The sequence below is a fragment of the Argopecten irradians genome, chromosome 8 (assembly GCF_041381155.1).
Source record: "Argopecten irradians isolate NY chromosome 8, Ai_NY, whole genome shotgun sequence".
NCBI lineage: Eukaryota > Metazoa > Mollusca > Bivalvia > Pectinida > Pectinidae > Argopecten > Argopecten irradians.
Window position 1 is genome coordinate 38,892,312 of NC_091141.1, and position 23,752 is coordinate 38,916,063.

General features: G+C 37.8%; 1 protein-coding gene across 37 annotated transcripts in view; it reads left to right on the forward strand.

The window, feature by feature from the left end:
• LOC138330320 (serine-rich adhesin for platelets-like) overlaps positions 1 to 22,103 on the forward strand; it is a 98,481-nt gene extending 76,378 nt beyond the window's left edge. For all 37 annotated transcript variants that reach the window (XM_069277826.1, XM_069277825.1, XM_069277824.1 and 34 more), the window contains 29 exons: positions 395 to 694; positions 1,196 to 1,495; positions 2,944 to 3,243; positions 3,621 to 3,920; positions 4,227 to 4,526; positions 5,429 to 5,731; positions 6,318 to 6,617; positions 7,035 to 7,334; positions 7,508 to 7,807; positions 7,971 to 8,270; positions 8,466 to 8,768; positions 8,946 to 9,245; positions 9,565 to 9,876; positions 10,085 to 10,387; positions 10,651 to 10,950; positions 11,130 to 11,429; positions 11,720 to 12,019; positions 12,376 to 12,681; positions 13,562 to 13,873; positions 14,239 to 14,535; positions 15,021 to 15,323; positions 15,558 to 15,860; positions 16,170 to 16,466; positions 16,824 to 17,078; positions 17,609 to 17,869; positions 18,403 to 18,534; positions 19,872 to 19,938; positions 20,139 to 20,174; positions 20,437 to 22,103. In XM_069277826.1, coding sequence (XP_069133927.1) covers positions 395 to 694; positions 1,196 to 1,495; positions 2,944 to 3,243; positions 3,621 to 3,920; positions 4,227 to 4,526; positions 5,429 to 5,731; positions 6,318 to 6,617; positions 7,035 to 7,334; positions 7,508 to 7,807; positions 7,971 to 8,270; positions 8,466 to 8,768; positions 8,946 to 9,245; positions 9,565 to 9,876; positions 10,085 to 10,387; positions 10,651 to 10,950; positions 11,130 to 11,429; positions 11,720 to 12,019; positions 12,376 to 12,681; positions 13,562 to 13,873; positions 14,239 to 14,535; positions 15,021 to 15,323; positions 15,558 to 15,860; positions 16,170 to 16,466; positions 16,824 to 17,078; positions 17,609 to 17,869; positions 18,403 to 18,534; positions 19,872 to 19,938; positions 20,139 to 20,174; positions 20,437 to 20,575 — 7,829 coding nt within the window. In that variant the 3' untranslated portion in view covers positions 20,576 to 22,103. The remainder of the gene's footprint in view (positions 1 to 394; positions 695 to 1,195; positions 1,496 to 2,943; positions 3,244 to 3,620; positions 3,921 to 4,226; positions 4,527 to 5,428; positions 5,732 to 6,317; positions 6,618 to 7,034; positions 7,335 to 7,507; positions 7,808 to 7,970; positions 8,271 to 8,465; positions 8,769 to 8,945; positions 9,246 to 9,564; positions 9,877 to 10,084; positions 10,388 to 10,650; positions 10,951 to 11,129; positions 11,430 to 11,719; positions 12,020 to 12,375; positions 12,682 to 13,561; positions 13,874 to 14,238; positions 14,536 to 15,020; positions 15,324 to 15,557; positions 15,861 to 16,169; positions 16,467 to 16,823; positions 17,079 to 17,608; positions 17,870 to 18,402; positions 18,535 to 19,871; positions 19,939 to 20,138; positions 20,175 to 20,436) is intronic.
• The last annotated feature ends 1,649 nt before the right edge of the window (positions 22,104 to 23,752 follow it).

A 23,752-nucleotide genomic window follows, 5' to 3' on the forward strand; every position in this document is an offset into this window, starting at 1 on the left:
ATTGGCATATATGTATATTAGACACTAATTCATTAAGATGTGTTTTTATTTTTCAATGTATTTATGCACCATGAGCTTTATGAGTGTCTTTTTAATTTTTGATACTATTTTCTGTGATATTCTGACTGTGATATCCATTATAATGATACATGCAACGCTGTTATATGTATAATATTGTATATTTTTAGGTCGACCACTTGGAAGACGAGTCTCTGACTCAAAGTGTTATCGACTATAAATAAAGTCAATTATTATTATTATTTTTATATTTTCTTTTGGTTTTTCAAACATTTTGTTTCTCTTTAAGTGAATATGTAGTATACACCAATATGCATAACAAAAGTATGTATTTTCAGGGATACGTGCTTGATTTCACCAACAATTTCTGCTTCAGGTATCCCAGTTGTGACCGTCGCTCAGTCAAGTTACTCAGTTATAACAGGGTCTACAGCAACCCTGGAATGTACAGTATCAGCTGATCCAACTCACACAACAGTGTTCTGGCAAAGAATTGTTAATGGTGTCTCCACAAACATTGTTATTGATGGAAACAACTATGCAGGCTCATCTGTCAACTCTCCCAGTCTTCAAGTTTTCAATGCTAATTCTGGAGATGAAGGTGTATACATCTGCTTTGCCACTAATATTGTGGGGACAGGACAGAGCGCCCAGACCACACTTACAGTTACTGGCAGTGAGTATATAAACAGGGACAAATATCGGAAATAGCAAAGTGACATTGATATTGCACAATCTAAAACAATTTTCAGTAATCATAACACTATACAGTAGTGCATCATACCCAGAAAAAAGTACAATGCCTTACCTATTACATAATCAAACAGAAAAAGCATGGTCATGTCCAACACCGAAGAACAGTATCATGACATAAGTTAATGACAGCTGTAATTAATACTAACAAAAATCACACAATGACAACAACATTACACCGTTCTAGATCATCCAATCCCGGAGACAGTGAGTGCTGACATCATTATTCGACCCAGACATGTGCACATTGATGTTGATATTGCTCACCACTTGATATTTGTAAAATATTGAAAACAATTAAATCAACGCAAAGTGACGGTGACACAACACATTCTTAGGCATAGCGTTATAACAGTAACGACACACAGTCACAAATTTTTCTCAATGATAACAACACATTTAGTGTAATTGTATTGTATTTCAGATTTGCCTGTGGTTGTTATTGCCCAGAATGCCTACTCTGTCATAACTGGTCAGTCCATCACACTTGGCTGTACCGTCACCGCTACTCCTTCTCACACCAATGTCTACTGGCAGAGGATTGACAATGGTGTAGCTTCCACCTTGACCATCGATGGCACCAAATACACTGGATCCACTGTCAATGGTCCGTCACTGACAATAAACAATGCAGAAAATAATGACCAGACTACATATACCTGTTCAGCCACAAATGCTGTAGGAACTGGAACTAGTGGTCAGACCACACTCACAGTCACAGGAAGTAAGTATTTATTAAACCCCCGCATTGAAATTAAGGTGTAGTGGTTAAGCTACTCGCGATCGCCTTTCACCTAGCCGGCCGGGGTTCGATCCCTGGAACGGACATGAAAGGTTAGGGTTCACCTGTCCGATCATGTGAGTTTTCTCCTGGCACTTCAGTTTTTTCCCCACACTAAGATCCCTCGCGCGTTTACATTCGGACCATCGAGAGTGATTTGCATAAGTTTTATAACTTGTTTCGTTATCGATGTAAAATAAATAAAGTTTATATTTATGGAAATATACTTGAATCGGGTTGTCCGTCTGTCCTTCTGTCCGTCAGTCTGTCAGTTTTGTCCGGCGAACCCCTCCTAAACTTCCCAAATGATTTTAATCAAATTTGGTACACAAAACCCTTGCATAAAGGAGAGTTGAGTAAACTAAATACGGTTCTGCAATTTAACCTATTAATGGAGTTATTACTGGCGAGAGTTCTAGTTTGGGCTGTTCAGGCGGTATTATAGGGGAAGAGGAGTTATGTTTATTTTTTTTGAAATCGCCTTTCGTCCGTCGTCCGTCCTTCCTTCCCTCCGTCCGTAAATAATTCTTGTTACCGCTATTCCTCAAAAAACACTGAAGGGATCTTTTTCAAATTTCATATGTAGGTTTCCCTAGGACTCTAGTTGTGCATATTGCATTTTGGAACTGATCGGTCAGCAAGATGGCCGACAGGTGGCCATTTTTGATTTTGATAGTTAAAGTTATAGTTTAAAGTTTGAAAAGCAGAGAAAAGAAGTTTAAAAAAGGAAAAAGATCCCTCTTTCATTTGTCAGACATAGATCAATTTTTGGTGGACGCCAAGATCCCTCTTGGATCTCTTGTTAAATTTTTCATCAGTTTTCTGAACTAAACTTCACAAACCAAATAATTGCATACAAATTTCTAATTCTAATATTTAGTTAAGGACGTTTAGGAATTAAACAATGAAAATGTGAATTTTCATCCTGAGACCTTTGACACCTAAAATTACCTTCAGCGCAGGAAAAAAATCGGATATTGTGAATAGCATACAATATGCAGCTGACCCTAATGTATCTTTATGCAAAATATTTTGCTTATCACTTTGTGGCTGTAAAACGGCCCAAAGTGATGCCCCTCCTTCATGTAAGTATTGATGCATCCTTTTAGCTTAAGGACCAAGGTGAGATTTGCGATACAGTTGTCCGTTAGTCATCTTCATAACGTTGGTCGGAAATTTGGCTTGTATCATCCTTAGGGGATGGTAGTTTAGGTTTTTTTCCTTATGAACTTCCATTTGCACTTCAATTCAACTAAACAAGAATTGTTCATACAAGACCAAGACCATAATAGCTTCGTTTCCTCTTTAAGGTTAAGCACAAAACATTTCTATGCACAGAGAATATGATTTTTGATCGAAGGAAACATCAACTGAATATTTATTTGTTTTAGATGTACCTGTTGTGAACATCATGCAGAACCAATACAACGTTGTGACCGGTACTACAGCTACACTGGAGTGTGTTGTATCGGCTGATCCGGCACATTTCTCTGTCTACTGGCAGAGAGTCCAAAATGGTATCACCGAAAATATCCAAATCGATGGTGTTAACTATGGAGGTTCCACAGTCAGTGATCCATCTCTTGTTGTATTCAATGCCAATACAGCTGATCAAGGAGTGTACATCTGTTTTGCTACCAACATTGTTGGAACTGGCCAGAGTGCTCAGACCGTGCTCTCAGTCACAGGAAGTAGGTGGTCATTGAATGTTTTGTTTAAAACCATTTCTCTGTTTTAGACTGATCTTAAAACCTTAATGCTTAATAAATGGAGAAGAGTTTAAGACGCATTAATTTTTCTGAAACCCGTGCTTAGCATTTGTTTTCCTTTTTAAAGGAGGTGTTTCGTGATATTCACTCTTCAGAATAAATGTTCAATTAGTATTTCTCAGTAATAATCAGTGTAATTTGAGCAACCAGTGTAATCAGCATTTGCCAGTGTAATCAGCATTTGTCTTTTTCGGGGCTGAAAATTCTCTTAGTGCTCTTGTTCAATAACGATTTTGCATAACACAACTTTTCTTTTTTTTATTTTATTTATTTTTTGTTTCTTTAATATTCTTCTCTAGGTTTACCTGTAGTTGTTATCGCCCAGAATGCCTATTCTGTTACAACTGGTCAGTCCATCACACTTGGCTGTACTGTCACCGCTACTCCTTCTCACACCAATGTCTACTGGCAGAGGATTGACAATGGTGTAGCCTCGACATTGACCATCGATGGCTCCAAATACACTGGATCCACTGTCAATGGTCCGTCACTGACCATAAACAATGCAGCAGCTAATGACCAGACAACATATACCTGTTCAGCAACAAATGCTGTAGGAACTGGAACCAGTGGTCAGACCACACTTACAGTCACAGGATGTAAGTGAACCTGTCTATAACTTGTTTTATATACTTTTCATTAATCAGATTTATATTTTTAAACTTTTGTACTGTTACATCAAGAGTCATACATTTGTAGAATCTGACAAATTTTATCTTGCACTTAAACACGAAATATGAGAATATACTATTAGGTTTTATTAGGGTACTCTTGATCTACCCATTTGTTTGTCGTTTTTCCTCCTGAATATAACATTATGATGACTAACTTTGTACAAATTGAACTGCGGAAAGTTGTATTTTATAGATAGACAGTATAGTTTTACTCTTGTATTGTTTCTACAGCTCCTCCTGTACCAACAATTACACAGAATGCTTACAGTGTTATAACTGGCCAAAGCATCACATTGGAATGTACAGTTCAGTCCGACCCAGCACACACTACGGTTTTCTGGCAACGCTTTGTTAATGGTCAGGCCCAATCCATCACCATCGACGGCACCAAGTACTTGGGAGCCACGGTCAATTCTGCATCTCTTGTCATCAACAATGCCGTCAGCGCTGACCAAGGAGTGTACATCTGTTTCGCCACCAACATTGTAGGGACTGGACAGAGTGGTCAGACTGTACTCTCAGTCACTGGAAGTAAGCAAAATTACAATACTTGAAAATAATTAAATAGTAATATTAAATATTCTCTGTTTATTTTTATATTTCTTTATCAAATCTGCTAATGAAGTACAAATGACGGATCCCCAGCAGTAAGTCAAATCATGCGGTACCGCACTTGACTTAGCTTTTTGTATTCAGTATACTTCGATATTGGCTAAGACATTGAATAGGTATACATGCGTTTGCGATCACGAGACGTATCTATATTCTGCCCAGCAATCGATCAATTTTTGTTAGTTTATCCATAATAATCTAATAGAATAAAATTGAATTTAGCTTAATTATCCCCGCCCAACGAAGTGGAGGATATACAAATGGGTTCCGTCCGTCCGTCCGTCCGTCTGTCCGTCCATCCGTACGAATGGTTTCCGGAGCATAACTCTAAAACCAGCAGAGATATTTCTACGAAACTTCATAGACACATTCTTTTTATGGTCTAGTAGTACCTTCTGCTATTTTTAGGTTTTCATTTTTTGCACTTTTTCCGTTACCATGGAAACATTGCTGAAAATATCATGGTAAATGGTAAATGTTACTTTGCAAAACTCCACACCCTTTGTGTATTAGTCTAATATAAATGTCAAAGCTGTATACCTGATTCAACAATTGCAGCTTCGCTCTACTTGAATTATACTCCATCTTTCTTTAGCTCAACTTTTTTTTTCCTGGTTTTTTTTTCATACACATAAGTTTCCACAATCAAACTTACTTCAGCTTTGATATCTCCATTGGCGGGGATCTGAATGACTATGTCCTTGTTGGTTATTGTTGCTCTCCGAAAAAATGATTCCAAGATAACATGTTATGTCTTTAAAACTAAGGACAGGCCTCCGAATCATCTGTTTGCTATATCGTTTTTAACATATCCTTTACAGGTATTCCGGTTGTAACAATTGCCCAGCCAAGTTACTCTGCTATCACAGGTCAGTCGGTGACCCTGGAATGTACCGTCTCTGCCAACCCCACACACTCACAAGTGTTCTGGCAGCGCATCGATAATGGAGTGGCTACAACAATCAATTTGAATAATGTGAATAAATACAGTGGATCAACTGTCAACAGCCCTTCTCTGACCATTCTGAATGTTGCTTCTAATGACCAGGCACTGTACACCTGCTCTGCCACAAATGTCGTCGGGACTGGAACCAGTACCCAGACTACACTGACTGTTACTGGATGTATGTATATCGTCAACTTTCTTTAATTGTTTACAAGATTCACTATATAATATTTGATACCTGATATTTCCTTTTTAAAAAAATAAGTAAGGTCACTATTTTCATAGCATTTCCAAACTACTGTGCAATATGTATGCTGTAACTTGGAAATTCACATGAAAGAAAGATACTGACTAGCTTAAGAGTGCTTTGAAATATACACGTGTATATCTGCAGATCTAATAGTTGGCATCACTGTGAAATGTCCACTATGGCCACAGTCTGTATGAAACTCCATCGCTCTCCACTATTACACATTACTTGTGTGACCCATTTTTTGTCGAACATGAGCCTGTTTATTTTTCATAAGGCAATAATAATAATATGAAATAATAGTTTTGTCATATTTTGCTTCGTGGGTATACAATATAATCCGTCTCACGATTTGTCACTTTAACGTAATTTTGGCCAGCTAGTTTCCTGATGTGTTCTGTCATATCATTATGCTGTATTTATTTGAACAATGGCAAAGAGAAATTATGTTTTATACACCAATCCCGATATAACCACTTGCCGTGTGATATGTGAGTGCTTTTCGTCATTACAGCAATACCTGTTGTGACAATCCAACAGCCTACCTACAGTGTTATCACTGGACAGTCTGTGACCCTGACCTGTGTTGTTACTGCTACTCCCCAACACACCACCGTCTTCTGGCAGCGGGTCGTTAACGGCCAGTCTCAGTCCATCACCATTGATAACTCCAAGTACTCTGGCGCTACAGTTTCTTCTCCTTCTATCACCATCAGCAATGCTGAAGCGGCTGATGGCGGAGTGTATATCTGTTTTGCTACCAATATTGTTGGAACTGGACAAAGTTCTCAGACAACACTGACTGTCACAGGAAGTGAGTATGACCTATCTTTGAACACTATTTTTCAATAAGGAGGGAGCTGGGGAGCTGACAGAATTTTGCCGATAAATTTTTTTTTTGAAATTTCGGCATAGGTTTCTGATCCATCCAAACTAGTTCGATATTGTACGATTAACCTGAAAATTACTATTAAGGGGTTAAAATATGACAGTTCAATGGTTATCGTTTTCATTGATTCTGATATAAATTGGAAATGATTATTAATATAAAATCAGATTTGACACAAATTATCAATATATTTTTTCGATGAGTGTGACAATGTAGATTTTGCACAACTAAATATCAAGTGTCAAACTTGTGCAGATACACATATAAGACTTTATAGAACTTATATTCAGATATATGTTTCCACAGAACTTTTGCTTATCAGATATACGATCCTTTTTGCAGCTCTCCCTGTTGTGACAATTGCCCAAGCGTCCTACTCTGTGATTACTGGACAGTCCATTACACTGGGATGTACAGTATCGGCCGACCCCTTACACACACAAGTATACTGGCAACGTGTGATTAACGGTGTCTCTAACGTTATCACAATTGACGGGAACAAATACGCTGGCTCTACTGTCAACTCGCCAGATTTGGTCATATTCAACGCTGCATCCGGTGACATTGCTACCTATACTTGTTCAGCTGTAAATGCTGTTGGAACTGGAACAAGTGCCACAACTACTCTCACCGTTACTGGATGTAAGCTGAATAAGTATACAACCCTGATCTTTGGATACTTTAAAGTAAAAATAGTAATTGCTTTTCTATCTCTATGTTAAATATCATATTTACATTTGAACTAGACATTGTTTATTCCTTAACATATATTGTTTGAAAGGAATTGTCTCATTACTATGGTTTGACAATTTCAGCTCCACCTACTGTGACAATTGCCCAGCAAAGCTACACCATCACAATTGGAACAACTGTCACTATAGAGTGTACAGTAAGCTCTACCCCTACCCATACCTCCGTCTTTTGGCAGCGAGTCATCAATGGGCAGACTGAGTCTATCACCATTGATGGTACCAATTTCGGTGGATCCACTGTTGGCTCTGCATCTCTGATTGTCTTTAACGCAGACCAAGCTGATGAGGGCACATATATCTGTTTCGCAACAAACGTAGTGGGAACTGGACAGAGCTCTCCAACAGCTCTTGTTGTAACTGGAAGTAAGACATTTTCATTTATACTGTTAATTCATACAGTTTCTCAGCATTTCCAAATCTATTTACCCACCTTGTAGTTAGGAATATTTGGTAAAGGTTTTGTATCTATATGTTGATACGTGTTTGATTTCATAACTTTATATTAACCACAATGATCTTTTACCAGGTATTCCTGTCGTCACCGTCCAACAGACACAGTACTCAATCGTAACTGGCAATGATGTGACAATCCAATGTACTGTCACTGCTGACCCCGCTCACACCTCGGTGTTCTGGGAGAGAACGATTGGAGGTGTGACTACCCAGCTCAACATCGACAATGTTAACTATGCAGGATCACAGGTCAACAATCCATCCTTAACTGTCCTCTCAGCAACCACTGCTGACTCCGGTGTCTACGTCTGCAAGGCTTCCAATGTTGTTGGAACTGGTCAAAGTTCAAGTGTCCAATTGAGTGTCACTGGAAGTAAGCTATGTCAGATACTTCACATATATATCACTAACATAAAATATAAAAAATGATGAAAAACTATAAAGGTTGGAGTTCAGTCATTCTCCTTTATTTGCCTTTGGTGCTAAAACAGTTTTTGAACTTTTTTCTTACTATCTTTGATGTTTATCTGTAGAAATGATATTAACAGGTATGCATTTTATTTGTCAGATGTACCATCTGTGGTGGTTCCCCAGCCCAGCTACAGTGTGCTGACTGGAAGCTCTGTAACTCTGGTCTGCACAGTGTCCGGTAGTCCCACACATACATCTGTCCAATGGCTCAGAGTCGTCAATGGTGTCAACCAGGCGGTAAATATCGGAACCTCTGGAAAATACGCTGGTTCCACTGTGAGTGTTCCATCCTTGACCATCAATGGAGCCCAGTCGAGTGACCAGGGCCAGTATATCTGTACTGCCAGCAATGTTGTTGGTACTGGGCAGAGCAGTGTAACCACCTTATCAGTTACTGGCAGTAAGTAAAACTAGCTACTTTTAAACATAAGCAGTCTACAACCTCTTGTTATTTAATTCCTACCTAAAACATTTTACAGTAATAACAAAGCATAAAACATAATCACATACATTGTACTTCTACAGGAAAGAAACACAGGGAACGTTATTAATTATGCATATAAACTGCGACTTTCAGGTCTTCCTGTTGTCACTGTGGCCCAAGCTAATTATAATGTCATCACTGGCGGCACAATCACCCTTGTGTGTACCATCAATGCTTCCCCGGCGGCAACCACCATGGCTTGGCGACGACTGGTTGGAGGGGCATCCGAACCCATCAATATCGACAACAGCAAATACACTGGAGGAGCCATCAACAATCCATCACTGACTATCACTAACGCTCAGAACAGTGACGAGGGCTTCTACATTTGTCAGGCTACCAATGTTGTCGGTACAGGAGAAAGCACCAACACCTACTTGGATGTTACTGGAAGTAAGTCAACTAGATGCAGATATCTTCAGCATGTCTGGTCAAAACATAACCTCCAATCAGTATATACATCGCACTATTTATCCATGGCAAAGACGTGAACATTTTGGCCCTAATCAAAATGTGTAAAATTGAAACAAAATGAAATTAGACAGTGAAATTCTTAATGATATATATTCATACGTAGGTTTTGATAGCTGTATAATTAATAAAAAAAAAAAGAATTTTCATTATCATAGACGTATTTGCATTAAAATATTTTTTAAAATGAACGTACATATTGACAGTTCTAACATCAGTGATGGTGAATTTGTTTTTACAGCCATTCCAGTCGTGACAATTTCGCAGAACTCCTACAATGTACTGGTAGGCTCATCTGTCACTATTGACTGTACTGTGTCTGCTGTTCCTACCCATACCTCTGTAGAATGGAGGAAGATTACTAACACTGGTGGTAACACAGTCACAACACCCATCGTTATTGATAATATCAACTTCAGTGGTGGAAGCGTCAACAGTCCGGACCTCACTGTAATCACTGCGGAAGATAGCGATGAGGCTTTCTACGTCTGTACAGCCACAAACAGTGTCGGATTAGGAACTAGTAACCAGGCCTTTTTGTCTGTCGATGGAGGTAATTTCATAAACAACTGTTGACTAAACCTTTCACTTCCATGGGATGAGGATATTTTGTATATACAAACACAGTATTCATATGAGCTCTGAGTACTAGTAAAGTATTGATTAGCTGATGATAATATATGATTTCCTTTCGGTCTGATATTATATGTATTACTGACAGAATTCCTGCACAATTTGATACAAAAGTGATTTGATTTCAGGCCCACCCACAGTTCAAGTGCCACAGACCTCCTACTCCATTATCACTGGCGGAACGATCACTCTCCAGTGTAATGTATTTGGAAATCCAGCTGTGACAAGTGTATCCTGGACCAGATCCATCAACAATGGACCGTTCTTAACCATCAATATCGATGGCACAAGTTTCTCCGGTTCCGCTGTTAACAATCCATCCTTGACTGTTATTAATGCAGACAGTACAGACCTAGGCGTTTACAGGTGTTCAGCCACAAACTCAATTGGTACTGCTCAGAGCTCTGACGTTACACTGAGCGTCACTGGAGGTAGGCGTTCGATCAATTAATTTGCACTTTTAAATTGAATTTTTATCTTTCTTTTTTTTCAAGAAACATGCCATTTAAATGCATGACTTACACTGTTGAAATGGTTGTTTGATTTGATGATCTACTATTGCTAAATGCGTAGAAACTCCAACGTATGTGATAAAAGAAGCAAACATTATTCTACATGAATTAACGAAAGACTTGAATGCGCTAATCTCCCTTTGCTTTGGCTCTTGGTACATCAACTATGACTTTACTTGCAGACCCACCAACTGTGACAGTCAGCCAGACAAGTTATAATGTGATCACTGGCTCCGATATTACCATCCAGTGTTCTGTAACTGCTATTCCTGCCGCCAGCACTGTATTCTGGGAGAAGACCGTCAACGGTGTTACAAACCGGCTGACTATCGACCAAGTGGCCTATGGTGGATCTACCACCTCCTCACCCTCCCTTATTGTGTACAGTGCTCAAGCTGATGACAGTGGCGTGTATGTTTGTAAGGCCAGTAATGCTGTAGGAACTGGTCAGTCCGATCAGGTCACCATCTCTGTCACCGGGGGTAAGAACCATTATACATATGGTGCATCACAATCTTATTTTTTCATGTTTTTTTTATGTAGTTATTCATGTTGACATTTTTTCTGTGTGACAAAGCACACATATTTGTTCAGGATTTACATATAATACAAAAATGTCATGAATAGCTGCGGTATTCTGATATTGAGATTTCTTTTACAGCTGCTCCTGTTGTCACTATCGCCCAAGCTTCCTACACAGTCACCACCGGAACCACCGCCACTCTGGTATGTACCGTTGTAGCTACGCCACAAGCCTCCGTTGTCAGGTGGAAGAAAACTGCAAATGGCGTTACAACAACAATCACAATCAACAACGCCAAATACAGTGGTGGCTCTGTGACTTCTCCAACTCTGGTGATCTCCAGTGCAGAGAACAGTGACGTTGGATTCTACGTTTGTGAAGCTACTAATGCTGTAGGAACTGGCACCAGTTCTCAGACTTACCTAGAGATTACTGGAGGTATACTGTTCATTTACCACTTAGCTATTAGTATTATTTAGTAATATAATTTTGATTTTTATTCAATGATTTATTGAAACGTGAGGAATGATATATTGGAATGTGATTCAGTTCAAGTAGTTATTAAGAGCAATGTGTTGATTACAATAGAGAAAATGTGTGAAATACCGGATTAGATTTAAGACATTCATATTTTAGACGATTTTGTTTTAGATATTTAAAATTTGCCTCTTTTCTCAGCGGTTGTGGAGTTAAAATTTCTACATGTTGGGTACTTTATGATTTTCCAGATTTACCCATTGTCCAAGTACTACAGCCCTTCTATACTGTAACGAAGGGACAATCCGTGACGCTGGAGTGTACAGTAAGTGGCACCCCGGTGGCTACCTCTGTTTCCTGGGAGCGTACCTCAGCCGGTGTTACCACTGTTGTTACCATTGACAACAACCAGTACCAAGGATCAACTGCGAACAGCCCCTCTCTGGTCATCTCGGCTGCCGACAGTATTGATACTGGCACTTATGTCTGTACCGCCACTAACACCGTTGGTACCCGCAGAAGTACATCGACTTCTCTGACTGTCACAGGAGGTTAGTGAAATCCTATTGTGCCTATCATCAATATTATCATACATTCTGAGTAGAAACAAAATATCACTTCGCTCACATAAAAACCTCCATATTTATAGGACTTCACAAACGCAAAAAAAAACCAATTCTTAATTGATATTTTGATTCATTAGATTATGTCGCAGTAAAAATACATTACTTTAATCAATATGAACAGTTTATTAAAATATCTACCGAATGTTGCTGTAACATAAATAAGATTTATATGTATTTTGCCATTATAGCTATTGCAAGGTTATGAAAATACTATTTGACTTCTTATAAATGTCCATTGATACTTAGTCTAATTACAATACTATAATTGAACTTCTTCACAGATATCCCAACAGTTGCTATACCGGATCCTTCCTACACTGTGGTGACCGGCTTCTCCGTCACCATCCCCTGTACAGTGTCTGCCGACCCTCCAGCTTCCTCCGTGACCTGGTCCAGACAGGACACCATCAATGATACCCCGACTGTCCTTACCATCGATAATACCAATTACAGTGGTGGCTCCACTAGTACACCATCCCTCACCATCAACAATGCCGCAGACTCCGATCAGGGATTCTATATATGTTCTGCTGCCAACAGCATCGGCACAGGAACCAGTGGCCAGAGTTACCTGACAGTCACTGGGGGTAGGCGTCTTGTATCTCGCTGAATAATTCACGTCACATAGTGATCTTATGTACCAGTTGTTACTTAGGGAGATAACTCATATAAGCTATGCCTGTTGTTCGATCCTTTTTCAAATATTTTTGAAATAAAATTTGTTGAAATTGAAAAAAATATTTTTCCACGTATCTAGGGGTTAGCACTTGTTTTCATAATCCTGACAATATCTTGCATAAATGATACTGTAATGATTTTACTGACTTGATTACTAATTTGGTAATATAGCAAAGTAACAATATGAACATTCAACTTGTGATTGACCTTTTAAAACGATTTTGGAAGTAGCCTGAAGCTTATTTCCCTGTTACGAGAGGAGCTGTATATAGTCCTTTCCCACTTTGTGCGGAATGCGGATGCATTCATGCCATACAATATTTCTAGTTCAATCTGATAAGAATACAGATCCTTATTATCACTCCGTTTCATTAGAGGATATGACAACATCCCATTACGGGTCATATTTTCGTGACCTTTGGAAAGAGCAAATCAAATTGCTGCTACCAGAATCTTGTCTAGAGACGAAACAGTTTCAAGAAGCTGTCATGATTATTTTTATGTACGTAATCATCTCGCCCAAAGAGAATAATGAAGATAATTATATTCGTATACAGGGGCGAAATGGCGTTTTCGTTGGATGTAGCAAAGTGCTGAATGATGTATAGATGGCATAAAGGTCATCCAAACATGACCCCTTATGGGATGTTAGCAAATCCTTTTTAGAACGGAGTGGTTATAAAGATCCGTATTTTAATCTGATCGTTTTAACTGAATGTGTTGTTGATAATAATAAATACAATCTGTGCTTATGTTAAATATGTGTGCGCTTTATTTTGATAATTCCAGACCCACCAACGGTGACAATCCCGTCCAATGCCTACTCTGTACTGACTGGTAACTCTATACAGATCCCCTGTAACGTAGTGGCCAGCCCACCAGCCACCGTGGTCACCTGGTCCAAGATTGTCAGCACAGGAGGTACTGATGTCACCTCCACCATCACTATTGACGGATCAAAGTACCAAGGAAGCAATATTGGTAACCCCAGTCTAAGGATCAACAATGCTAACAACGACGACCAAGCTTCCTACGTCTGCTCGGCTACCAACAGTGTCGGATCGGCTGACAGCATCAGGACCTTCCTGACAGTATCTGGCAGTAAGTGGTGTTTATTGACAAAAATTATACTTAGAAAAATAATAAACCTATTTTAATAATAAAATTAAAATCGCATACTAGGAGCGAAATTGATTATAAATCAATAATAATAATAAATACTTGAGACATGTATGGTTGCAAAATGAAACATAAGCAAAGAGTTTCTATACTCAAGGTACCATGACATGATAATTGTTTTAGACATTATTGCAGATGCCATTTATTAATCACCTTGACTAATTTCGTCGTTCCTCATTAAAAAACTGTATATGCTTATACACGTCGTTGCATTTCATTTAGAGGATTGCTTATACATGAACATTTTACTGCTATATTACATAACGAATTTTCATCTCCACATTAAGGTATTCCTCAAGTGACTTTGGCAGCAGCTTTCACAACTGTGTTGGGGACCTCAGTCACCTTAGACTGTACTGTGTCTGCCTCGCCACAGGCCCACTCAATCTACTGGGAATTTATCAGAAACGGAGTAACCACCACGCTGACTATTGATGGTACCAAGTTTGTAGGTTCAGCGGTCAACAATCCTTCACTGACTATTAACAGTGCCACCGCTGACGACGAAGGAAACTACATCTGTAACGCTGTAAACAGTGTCGGTCTTGGAAAGAGTTCACAAGCCTATCTGACAGTCACTGGCAGTAAGTAACAAATATCAATGACACTTTCTATCAGAAGTCTATCTCACAGTCACTGACAGTAGTTAGTAACAAATATCAGTGACACTTACTATTACAAGCCTATCTGACAGTCACTGGCAGTAAGTAACAAATATCAGTGACATTCACTATCACAAGCCTATCTGACAGTCACAGGCAGTAAGTAACAAATATCAGTGACACTTACTATCACCAGTCTATCTGACAGTCACAGGCAGTAAGTAACAAATATCAGTGAAACTTACTATCACAAGCCTATCTGACAGTCACAGGCAGAAATTAACAAATAAATTTACTCTGATCAAGAGATGTAGGGATTTGTACTGTGTTGTATGAAACCTGTCCACGAAACATATTGACTATGTTGTATAATATGCTACACTTCGGCCCTATAACACCAGCGGCAGTTATAAAGTATTTCATGACATCATATGGAAATGTTAACATTAAATTAATGCTATTTACAGACGTGCCATCTGTGGTGATCAGCCAGCCGTCATACACCGCTGTGATTGGTGAATCCGTGACTATCGACTGTGACTACAGCTCTACACCAGATGCCACCTCCATCTATTGGAACAAGATTGTCAACCAACAGACAACAAGGATCACAGTGACCCAGACTAACGAGTACAGTGGCGCCACCCTGTCCAACCCGTCATTGACCATCAGCAATACTGACCGCGATGACCAGGCCTTCTACCGCTGTATTGTTACCAACGATGTAGGAGAAGGGCAGAGTGGACAGGTCTATCTCTACATTACTGGAAGTAAGCCATTTAAATCTAAACTAAAACTGGTGGGCGTGAATCTGTATTTATTCTAGAAAATTTAGTTAATGTCCTGAACTGTCTTTAATTAACTTTCAATACTTTTATTTTGTTTAAAGTGTTGACGCCTTACCTAACTATCAATAATTTTAGTCTTCAGTGACGATCGGTACAAAAAGAGCGTTCTGTTACAGTCTTAAATGTTAAAAGTTAAATGATATTTTGTCTTTTCAGACTTGCCAACTGTGACTGTTCCCCAGAGTTCGTACAGTGTTTCGCTTGAAGACCAGGTTACTATTACCTGTGTTGTTACGGCCACGCCAGCGGCAACCTCGGTTTCTTGGGAGTACACAAACAGCGCTGGAAATACCATGCCGGTTGACTTTACAAACAGCAGGTTCAGTGGTGGTACTGTTGCTAGCCCATCCCTCACAATAGCTTCTGCTGTCCTTGGCGACCAAGGGTCTTACAAATGTAAAGCTAGCAACAGTGTTGGTGAAGGAGAGAGCTCTGAGACCTACCTATATGTCACCGGAAGTAAGTAAAGTTATAGTTTTTAGCTTGCTTACCGAAGTGAGAAACATAGTTAAGCTCTCAAATATTAAATACAGTTTTAAAACAACTATTGCTTTAGCCTTCTATATTATTGTAATAAGTCTTTTGATAAAATTGTGTGTAGACTAAATATAGAGCTGTTTGGTTTCTTTCGTCTTCAAGCGGATCTTACTTTCTCTTCCATTACAAAGTGTATCCAATAACTGATTCATTTCCATAATTGAAATAAAGTTATTTATAATTCAATGATTTTACAAAATAAATGCTATATACATGTAATTTTTTCATTAGCGAGACCAATAGTCCGTGTGACTGTGTCTGCCTACACTGTGGATATTGGAGGCCAGGCCATACTTGCCTGTGTAGTGGAATCTAATCCACCTGCGACCACAGTCACTTGGAATAAGATCGTGGACGGAGCCTCAACAGATATCAGCACAACTGCAAGCAAGTACGATGGTGCAACTGTGAGCTCACCATCTCTGGTCATCAACAACCTGGCCCTATCAGACCAGGGAAGTTACAGATGTAATGCCCGAAACTCTGTTGGTGTCGGCTCAAGTGGTCTAACATCTCTCATTGTCGCCTGTAAGTTATTAACTTGTCCGACTGATGCACCTTATGTAGTAATCAAACAAATAAATCCGGAGTAATTTCCCTTTATGAGATAATATACAAAAAATACAAAAATACACAAAAAATCAGAAATCTAAGATGGTTGTATATATATGGGATCGAACAAAACCTGTGCTTGATTAATACAATAATGCTACCCAAATATATCTTAATCAAAACTGTTATCTCTGTGTTAGATGTGGGTGTACCATTTGATCTTTTGATAACAATTTCTAGAATGAAAATGATAATATTGATTCATTATACTGTTTTTTGTATATGTACACTAACTATGGCATACATTCACGCTGTCCTAATCAATGTTTTCAGATGCCCCACGTAACACGGTTGTAGACCCAGCCGCTGTGACACGTAGAGAACAGGAATCGTTTACTTCGGAGTGCTCTACTGATGCTAACCCTGCTGCAAGTTACCAATGGATCAAGGACAGTACTAGCCAGATCGTGTCTAATGAAAAGATCTTACAGATCAGTAACATTGACCGAGGACATGCTGGTACCTACACATGTACTGCTACCAACACCCAGGGCTCCGACACCGCCAAACTCTCCGTCGATGTCCAGTGTACGTTTTTTTACTCGCTTTACTGTTATATTGAACCTAAACATATTGTCAATAATTCTGTATTGGTAAAGTTGTGATATTTGTCGTACTTTATCTATTTTTGATTTGTCCACTTGGTTACAATCTATAATAATCATTTCTTTCTTTTTACTTTAATCCAGTCTTTGTTTTGATGTTTAATGTAACCTTACTACAATTAATCTGTGTATGAAGATCACTCGTGACTAGAATCTGTTTTGTAACCGACCCTTGGGTGATCTTTATTGACATGTATAACTGTAACTATAAAACTGTGTGGTCAGCTCACACCCATGGCAAAATGTGTGGTCGGCTCAATTCATACCTACAAAAATGTATGGGCAAAATATGTCTTCAGCTCACACCCACTGGCAAAATGTGTTTTTTTAGCTCAAACACACTGGCAAAATGTCTTTTCAGCTTTAACCCACTGGTCAGTTTGTTTGCTCATTACTGAACAGTCCGCGGATCTGTAGATTTGACTAATGAAAACTGATTTTATTTGTATACAGACAAACCTATCAGTACCGTCACGGTAGAGGAGGCCACTGTCACCCTGAGTCTGAATGCCCAGAAGAATCTCGAATGCAACACCGTGGCCAATCCAGCTGTACAGACTTACAGGTGGTTGAAGGATGGCACTGACATTGCCAATGCTGATAGTCTTGTGTACCAGGTGACCATCACAGACACCACCAGCTATGGAGTCTACACTTGCTACGCTACCAACGTCATCGGCCAGTCCTCGGCCATCGCCTTCACTGTCCAATCAGGTCAGCGTCCTTATCAAGGCGTCTCAGTTGTGATATACAGCTGTTTTAACATAACAAAGCAAATCTTACAAATAGGAAGCAAACCTGCAAAGGTCATCAAATTAGTGACTCCTGGAGTAAGCTCCAAAATTCATTTGTTTTATGACTTCTTTTTCTTATTTTGACGAAATATAGATTCACTCTATACTTTGATTTCCTCGATGAGCAAGGAGTTTGATTATTTGTTCTATATGGTAGATAATATATATAATTGTAGAAATTATGTTTATATGGTAGATGATATATCTAATTGTAGATATTATGTTTATATGGTAGATAAGATGCATAGTTGTGGTGATTATGTTTATATAGTACATAGGATATATAATTGTAGATGTTATGTTCATATGGTACATAAGATATATAATTGTAGATATTATATTAATATGGTGCATAAGATATATAATTATCGATGTTATGTTTCTTAATGAACAAAAGTCTTTGTGATGTTATGATTTGATATGTTTATTGAATTTTAAATGTTTGTTTAACAGGAGATGTGGTAACGACTACAGCGGCACCAACAGACGTTGGTCTCACCACTGGTGTTATCATCGCTATTGTCATCGCTGCTGTCGTCTTCCTCCTCATTGTCATCATTGCTGTCTGCTGCTGTGTCACACACGGTAGGTTTGGCACTTGTATTCAGTATAGTATGTGAGAGAATTGTCGAAATTGCTAATGACCTTCAGCTTCTTGATATGTGCTTAGTTTGGTTGTTCCATGGGGAATCTTCATCGCTTCAGAAGCATGATTTAAATTACCTGTTTCTGTAATAAAGGACGAGATATGGTAATGGCTCTTTTTGGCCCCTAAATCTACCAAATTTCAAATTTAAGTATTTAGAAATTACGTTGCTGCGTTTGAAATATTGAATACGCCCCTGATAAAAACTTATGTTTTTGCTATATAACCATGGTAACTTAGCATAAATTATGCAAATTTGAAAATTTGGTCAATTTTAGCATATTTTTGATCGTTTTTCTTTTAAAACTTTATATTTTAAGGGAATTAGCAGACACGAAGAATACATCATTTTGAGAAATATAAAGTTTGTTCTAGAATGCGCTCTATGTTAACTAGATGAAAAACTGCATAAAAAGGCAAATTTTGATGAAATTTTCACATTGTGCATAATTTATGCATAATCAAAATTGTTGCCATGGCAACTAGAACTGCTATATTACCCAATAGGCACTATCAAATATGTCAGGTATGTAGTTAATATTTTAAATGCAAAATTCACATCTTAAAATAACAGACTTTGGAAAATAGCGGATTTGGGGGCCACAAAAGACCGTTACCATACCTAGTCCTTTCACAATATGGCACTTACAATGTATTTCGTTAAATTATCTCTGTGACAAAATCCGGACACTTTGGCTGGTTCATTGTTAAAATCTTATAAAATATTAAGGTTTCCACATGTCAAAGAACATATTACAGAGGATTATAGCATAGGTTACCGCTTCAACTTGTTAAGTCTGACTATTCGTGACATTATCGAGTTCTAAACATTTAATTAATGCATCCTTTGTTAAGTCTGACTATTCGTGACATTTTTAAGTTCTGAACAATTAATTAATGTATAATTTGTTAAGACTGACTATTCGTGACATTTTCAAGTTCTTAACATTTAATTAATGCATCCTTTGTTAAGTCTGACTATTCGTGACATTTTCAAGTTCTAAACATTTCATTAATGAACCCTTTGTTAAGTCTGGCTATTCGTGACATTTTCAAGTTCTGAACAATTAATTAATGTATAATTTGTTAAGTCTGACTATTCGTGACATTTTCAAGTTCTAAACATTTCATTAATGAACCCTTTGTTAAGTCTGACTATTCGTGACATTTTTAAGTTCTGAACTTTATTAATGTATCATTTGTTTAGTCTGACTATTCGTGGCATTATCGAGTTCTAAAAACATAATTAATGCACCCTTTGTATTGTGTTGTACAGGTGTGTGTAGAACTGATGAGCCATATGAAACCAAGAGGATTATAGTGGAGAAGCCTGCTATGGTTAGGTATGTCATTTGATGTGTAGCAACTGCGCTATAAACTACACATTTATATCGGCTGATAATTTTAGGTTATTAATTGATTAGCTTCATTGGTTCTCATGATGTTGTTATTTTTTTTTATCTCTTGACTATGACGTTTGAATACAATTCTGATATCAGGGTAATTGTGTCACATGTTACTAGAGACTTAATTTACATTACAGGGAACCTACATTCGTCATGCCACGCCACGAAGTCCTGTAAGTATTTATCACTGCCATATCGAGTCGTTTAAACTGCTTTGCTCACCCATTAAGTATATTGTATTTATCAAAATGAAATTTTTGAGTTATTGTTTACAACAACGAAGTAGTCCATTCTGATTACATATAAAATGGAGGAAAAATAAACTGAAAAATGATAATAGTAAATGAATATAATACTTAAAAAATAGATATTCGTCACAGTAGAAAGATGTATATTTAATGCAATACTATTAATATAATTAATGGATTATTACAGCGCTCTCCAGGAGGAAAGTTTCTACAGGGTTCCAAGCGGCACTGCGTACAGATATCTGCCACAAATCAGCGACACCTACTACGAAAGTGAAGGGCTCAAGGCAGACAGGAGAAGCTACACTGCTTCTTCTATACACTGATAATAATATACAGATAATTCCGTGTACAGAGAGCGATATTCGTACAAATTAAGATCCATTTTGTAAAAAAATACATAGCTTAAGTAATGACACTTAACATTTAAAGATCATATAAATAGTTTTGTGTGGCCGGCCTCTTCCACACATATACATCATTGGAAACTCCCGGCCGAAGGATCCATAAAAATGATAGGAAATTAGTTCATTTATTTCAGAAATGATGACAATCAATATGGTGCATATGCATAGATTAATTAATCAATCAGCACATTATTTTTAGGACTTTTTGTGTTTTCAACTCATTCAACGTTAACATTTCAGAAGTTCTACTAGTAAATATAGGAATTACATGTTCTAAAGAAAGATTTAAGGCTGATTTGGGTAAACTTATTGAATTTCTGAAATCCAATATATGATGACAGAGAAAAATAACTAATTAATAGTATGAATTCATATGCATAAAGCCATAATGTACATAAAATCACAGTCATTATTTTTTGTCTTTAAAAGTTCAAAATTAAAATGTTAGTCACCAACTCAAATGCCTTTTTAGCTTTACCATTTTGAACTTTATACAGTATTTGATATACATAAATATACGTATCTACACATATTATGATATTGCAATTTTTTTTTATTTTTTTTTCTATATTGAGAACTCTGAAGTGATAACAATTTTGCATAGTGAACTCTTATCATTAAAGAACTGTACGTTCTTTATCTGTGTAAAAGTGTTATAGGAAAACAAAAATGGCTCTTGAAGATGTTACACAGGTTGAACACTTGGTCAGATAGGAATCTGTATACAGAGAAGATTTGTACGTGTTTAGTCAATGTAAGTGTTGTAGAAGTAACATCTATTGATGTAAAATGAACAAAGTGCTGAGAGAATCATATACACAGACATTTGTAAAAGTGTATGTTATTTGCTTGATGACTGTAATGTGTGAGGACTCCCATTCATTGAAGTCGGTGTACAAATCAGTTGTAGATTTTCCTTTTCGAACTTAAAAGATAGGATTCAATACAAGGATGAATGATAAAATGTGTATCATCGAGTTATATCAACTGTGAAAGAATTGAATGCTTTTCAAATCTTTGTATCTCATCACTGTATATTTCTTGTATGTACAATGTACATAGATGTTGCAGCTACTACGATAGATGACTGCTCCGTCTTGGAACTATTGTATACTTCATCATGATATCGGTCACATTCCAAAGTATACCTACATCAGTGCTTCATATGTTTACATATTCCTTAAATATTTTGTAATATTTCTATTATATTTTTATACATATATTACACATCTAACTTTGATATAGAAATAAAACAATCATTTTCGTAAGATACCAAATGTTCATGTTGTTTCTGAAGAAATACAGTACCGTATAGCGGAGCCCAGTTTCACGAGCAATCATTAAAAAAGGTTCAATAACTTCAGATGTTTTCCGTGACTTTTGTAATGCTTTTCTATGGGAAATAATAAGTAAATGGATTCCTTTCATTTAAGGAATGTTCATGGAACTTGGGTATTTGTGTCGTTATTTGTTAAGTTCACGGATGTTCAGTATTGAAAAACCTTTACCGACTATTATAACAGACACTACCGCGATTCTGACAATATGGACAATTTCACAATAGGCCCTAGCATTCTATCCATACACTTATGTGGCAAACAGGCAGAACAAGGGGCAGTAACTCTTGACGACTGAAGTGATCTTTTAAACCGTATACAATCAGTACAAATGAGTCACAGTGGTTTGCTAGAGTGTTTCATCAATACTGAACAAGGAAAAACGTCTCTTGTAAGTAATGGAAATTTGGGCACGATGGTGGCGTATGTCGGTACATTATAAATGAACAGACCAGGTGTTCCGGGAGGATTAGCTCTTCTGATTTATGTTGACACTCCCTATATCTGCAAATGCATTGTACAGATAAAATCGTCATATTCGATTAAAACAATAAGAACAGTAAATATCTCGAATCAATCCAAAATAATCTACTTTAATCACATCTTCGAGTATGGGACGGCTGGGTTGACTGCTTTGCCCGTTGTCTGTATAATGTGACCGGGTCAGTGGGGTGTGCTTGTTCGTTTCGTGGCATGCTTCAGTGATATATCACTATACAAAGGCAAGAGTTACACAATAACAAGGAGATATACCTTAACATACCACAGCCTCCCAAAACACACTATCCAAAGGAGATAAACACAAACATACCACAGCCTCCCAAAACACACTATCACAAGGAGACACAACACTAACATACCACAGCCTCCCAAAACACACTATCACAAGGAGACACAACACTAACATACCACAGCCTCCCAAAACACAACACACAACATACCACAGCCTCCCAAAACACACTATCACAAGGAGACACAACACTAACATACCACAGCCTCCCAAAACACACTATCAAAAGGAGATAAACACAAACACACAACAGCCTCCAAAAATATACTATCACAAGGAGACGCAACACTAACATACCACAGACTTCAAAAACATACTATCACAAGGAGATACAACACTCACATACCACAGTATCCCAAAACACACTATCACAAGGAGATACAACACTAACATACCACAGTCTCCCAAAACACACTATCGCAAGAAGATACAAAACTAACATACCACATCCTCCCAAAACACACTATCAAAAGGAGATAAACACAAACACACAACAGCCTCCAAAAATATACTATCACAAGGAGACACAACACTAACATACCACAGACTTCAAAAACATACTATCACAAGGAGATACAACACTCACATACCACAGTATCCCAAAACACACTATCACAAGGAGACACAACACTAACATACCACAGCCTCCCAAAACACACTATCAAAAGGAGATAAACACAAACACACAACAGCCTCCAAAAATATACTATCACAAGGAGACACAACACTAACATACCACAGACTTCAAAAACATACTATCACAAGGAGATACAACACTCACATACCACAGTATCCCAAAACACACTATCACAAGGAGATACAACACTAACATACCACAGTCTCCCAAAACACACTATCGCAAGAAGATACAAAACTAACATACCACATCCTCCCAAAACACACTATCACAAGGAGACACAACACTAACATACTACATCCTACCAAATCACACTATCACAAGGAGACAAC